At 66.4% G+C, this 3,801-nt stretch overlaps 1 protein-coding gene across 4 annotated transcripts in view; it reads right to left on the bottom strand.

Annotated features, from left to right (window-relative positions):
- Positions 1 to 3,801, bottom strand: part of EGFL7 (EGF like domain multiple 7) — a 10,110-nt gene that overhangs the window by 2,946 nt on the left and 3,363 nt on the right. For 2 of the 4 annotated variants that reach the window (XR_003005642.1, XM_024762750.1), the window contains exons 2-3: positions 1,302 to 1,423; positions 939 to 1,055 (exon numbers count right to left, since the gene is read on the bottom strand). The exons of 1 other annotated variant lie outside the window; for it this stretch is intronic. Coding sequence is in view for 1 of the 3 variants with exons in the window: in XM_024762750.1 (XP_024618518.1) it covers positions 939 to 1,055; positions 1,302 to 1,381 (197 nt within the window). In the remaining 2 variants the exon portion in view is untranslated. The remainder of the gene's footprint in view (positions 1 to 938; positions 1,056 to 1,301; positions 1,424 to 3,801) is intronic. One more of the 4 variants, XR_003005643.1, reaches the window with a different exon arrangement.

Here is a 3,801-nt window from a genome sequence, read left to right as displayed (position 1 = left end):
GGGGGGGGGGGGGGCCCTCAGTGGTGCCACCAGGTCTCCTGGGCCCCGGCCAGGGCTTCCCCAGCCGCTGGCCTTCCAGGCAGGCTCCGTCCCCGTGCCCTCCAGAACCACATGAGCCGTCTCCCCCAGCATGGACAAGGTCACCCAGGTGTGCCCCCAGAGGTCCTCTCCCCCAGGGATGGCACCTCAGGGTCACAGCACAGGCCACCTCCCCGGCCCAACCTGCCGTGTTGAGCAGGACCCCGAGGCTTGGGAGGAAGCCTGGCTGAGCCTGGCGTGGAGCAGAGGTGGCACCCTGGGGGAGAGCCTCCTATTCTGGGGGCGGGGATCTAGGCCCTGAGGGGAAGGGGCTTGCCACGCCACCTCCCACCCCGACCAGGGAGGTCTTCAAGAACCTCACAGAAAATAGAATCTTCTAAAGCCACATCCCCACAGCGGAGAACCAGAGGTGCACGCCCCTCACACTGGCACCGACTGGGGCGTCCTAGGTGTTGGGGGCGGTAGGATCTCCATCTGTAACTGCCGGGGGCTGCCATGGGCAGAGGGGTGCCCACTGGAGCCCCAAGGGCAGGGCCGGGACGAGGAAGGTTTCAGGGAGCCAAGCGGGTAGGAGATTGCAGCCAGCGATGCTGGGTGGGGGTGGGAGCGCCCCCAAAGTGGAGGGGAGCAGACAGGGTGGGTGAGCCCTCTAAAATGAGGGTGGGGAAGATGCGCCAGATGCCCTCGTAGCAGCTGATACTTGAGGTCACAGCGGTAACTTCCTGAGTTGGGACTGCCCAGGTTACAACAGGTGTCAGTCTCCGCCACCCACTCAGACGTGGCCTCGGCGAGTCCCTTTACTGCTCTGGGGCTCAGTTTCCCTCCTGGGGCGCACTGCCCTCCCAGCCCCAGGGCTTGTGCGTGGCAGATGGGGCCCTGCGGCAGCGGGCGGCGCTCACCGGTAGGTGCTGCAGGCTCGGTGCCCATCGCAGGTGGTGAGGAAGGGCTGGTACACACGCTGCACAAAGGACTCGGACACGGGGCCCCTGGGAGCCCCGATGACACACACCCTGCGGCTATGGGGTGATGGGGGCCAGAGAGTCAGTGGGGGGGCTCCCAGGGCTGTGACCCAGCCCCAGAACCCAAGGGAGCCGGAAAGTGGGGAAGGGGTTTCCCAGTGTCACTGTGGGAAAGACCGTCGGCAGGAGCCACAGGGAAGCCTCGGCTCCGCAAACACCGGGGGCTGCCCTGGGGAGGGGCCGAGGGCTCCCCGCCGCGCACCCCCACCTCCCGAGCACCCAGAGGCCCGAGCCCTGGCTCACCCAGGCCGGTAGACATGCTCGGTGCCACCCGCCGCCAGCACCAGGGACCAGAGCAGAAGCAGCTCCTGGGAGCCCCACATGGCCTGTGTTTCCGGATGGAACGGCCTTCTCCTCAGGATGGCCTGAAGCGCAAAGCACAACCCTGGAAGTCCCTCTGCAGATCCCGCCTCGAGCCCGTGCCCCTCGTGGAGACTGTCCTCTTGGCTCCGTGACACCTGCCCAGCTCACCCACTTTGTTGGGACCTCTCACCGCAGCGGCAGAGCCTCCACGGGCGGTGTCAGCTCTCCCCACCCCCATCCCACCTGGACAGGGAGGCCGGCCCCTCACCAGCCACATACAGCCCGCCCAGGGGCCACAGAAGGGCCATGACATCCGGGGCCTGGGAACAGAAGCTGAAGCCCTCGCCTGGGGAGAGAGACACCTGGGCAACGCTGGGCTTGGTCAAGTTCACTGGGGAAGGTGGGGGCCCAGGGCCGGCATCTGGACTACGTCTCCGTCCCCCGGCTGGGTTGGTGCCCTTCCCACAGGGCAGGGTTTGTGCTCCCCGCCTCAGTCTGCAATTGGGGTGTTAGTGGCGGGGCTGGAGCCCCCCCTCCCCAGCTGGCTGTGCCCTTGTGGGCTTCAGTGACCTCACGTGCCAGACGGGGAGCCAGCCGTGGTGGCTTGGGGGTCCACTGGGGTGCAGGTGCCCAGCAGGCAGGGGCCACTATGGTCCTCCTCAGGGTGGGGCCGGGGCCTGCACTTAAGAGGGGGTCATTCCCCTGCCGGGGACTAAACCGCTACTGCAGACAGCCTCCAGGGCTCCCAAGACAGTGGCCCTACTGGGCACCCACATGGTGGGGGGACTGGAGCAGCCCCCCCCACACGCCAGTGGAGCCGATCACCGTTCCTGCCCTGGCTGTGGATGGGAGCCGGGGAGGCCCAGAGAGGGATTCCCGGGAGCCCCCAGCCGGGAACTGATGGTCTGCGGCAAGCCAAGGGGACGGGGGTGGGGCTGCTATCTGTGTGCACAGCCAAGGGTCTGGGGAGCTGGGAGCTCTCTGCTCCCATGCTCCGGGCGCCCCATCTGAGGTTTCCCCCAGGTGGGCTGAGCCCGGCCCTGCAGGCCCCCCCACCGCCGCCCGCGCGAAGGAAAGGGCACAGGAAGGAGATGAACTGGTGTGTGTGGTGGGGGCAGGGAGCAGAGGCTGGGCACAGTCACCTTCCTCTCTGGGACTCTGGGACTCACTTTCCTCAAAGACACCACTAGGGTCTTGGAGGCCCCTCCTCTGGCTCCTCTGGTTTATGGTCAGTCCCATAAACCACCATGAGCATTACTGAGCCCCAGATGCCCGCCCAGGCCGACCCAGAGGGAGGCGACGCCTCGCCTGGTCCACGCGGGGGTTCAGCTGGGTGTTCGGTCCATGCTCTTCCCACGGCACCACGCGGCCCTGGGCTGGGCAGGAAGGCAGCTGCACGAAGGCTTTCCTGCACCTCCTGTTCTCTGTCACGGGCCTGAGAGGGGAGGGCTGGGTGGCTGAGCAGGCAGAGGCTGCAGCGGGCAGCTGAGGTGCTGCACTTAGTTTTGGGGCGGCGGGGGGGTGCTTCTTAGCTGTTTCTGGGCAGGGACATGTCCTGCCAGTCACAGTTGGCTCGGAAGATGAACTCTGGGGGGGAGCACACTGTTAGACAGCGGGCCTGGTGGCGGTCCAGGCAAGAATTGAAATGGTGCGGACAGGTGGTCCTGCGGAGTGGGTCCTGGGAAGGCAGAGGTGGGCCGGGGGGCTGGCAGGGCTGGGCAGGGGCCTCCGGGGTTCCGCAGACCCTGAGCTCTCCCACACCGGGCACCTGGAGGGCGGTGCATCTCATGCAAATGTAACTGTCCTCCACAAACACCCACCCCAAGCACCTCCCCAACCTATCGGAAGCTGGTTAGAAAGGAAATCGTGCTTTTTAAAAGAAGAGAGTTGATTTTTGAAAGTCACGCTTTTCCCCTAGGCCAGAGGAAGCCGATGGCGCTGACCAGCCTGTGCTGGGCTGGCAGAATCTCATTTCCCTTTGGTGTTACAGCCCTGCTGGGGCGGGGGAGCCAGGGCAGGGTGGTCTGTGGTGCCTCCAGAATGATAAGCAATAATGTCCCATCCCCTTTGAGTGTCTGCACGAGCCCTGCCACCACCTTCCCTCCTACCTGCCCCGGGCTGCCGCCTCGCTGCCCCCACCCGGGGAGACAGTCGTTAGAGGGAGGGGCCTGACTCCACCGCGGGGCGATAGCCCTGGGTTCCCCCCTTCCACCGTGAGGGGTGCTTTGGACGTTTGGATGGGCGGGGGTGGATGCGGAGAGGCGGAGTGAGATTACAAGACTGATTCCCTGGGGGTGCGCCCTCTCCACCGCCCACCCCACGTCTCCCCTTCCCCCTGCACGGCCGGCTCCGTGGGGAGTGGGAGCGAGGGTGGAGTGACACGTCCCCCCGCTCCGCCACCGCAGGGTACCGCTGGCCTGGGCTGCGGGGTCCGGGTCCC

Source organism: Neophocaena asiaeorientalis, unplaced genomic scaffold (assembly GCF_003031525.2).
Source record: "Neophocaena asiaeorientalis asiaeorientalis breed wild unplaced genomic scaffold, Neophocaena_asiaeorientalis_V1.1 scaffold78, whole genome shotgun sequence".
Classification (NCBI taxonomy): Eukaryota; Metazoa; Chordata; class Mammalia; order Artiodactyla; family Phocoenidae; genus Neophocaena; species Neophocaena asiaeorientalis.
Note: the sequence above shows the minus strand (reverse complement) of the source record. Positions and strands in the feature narration are given on the sequence as shown.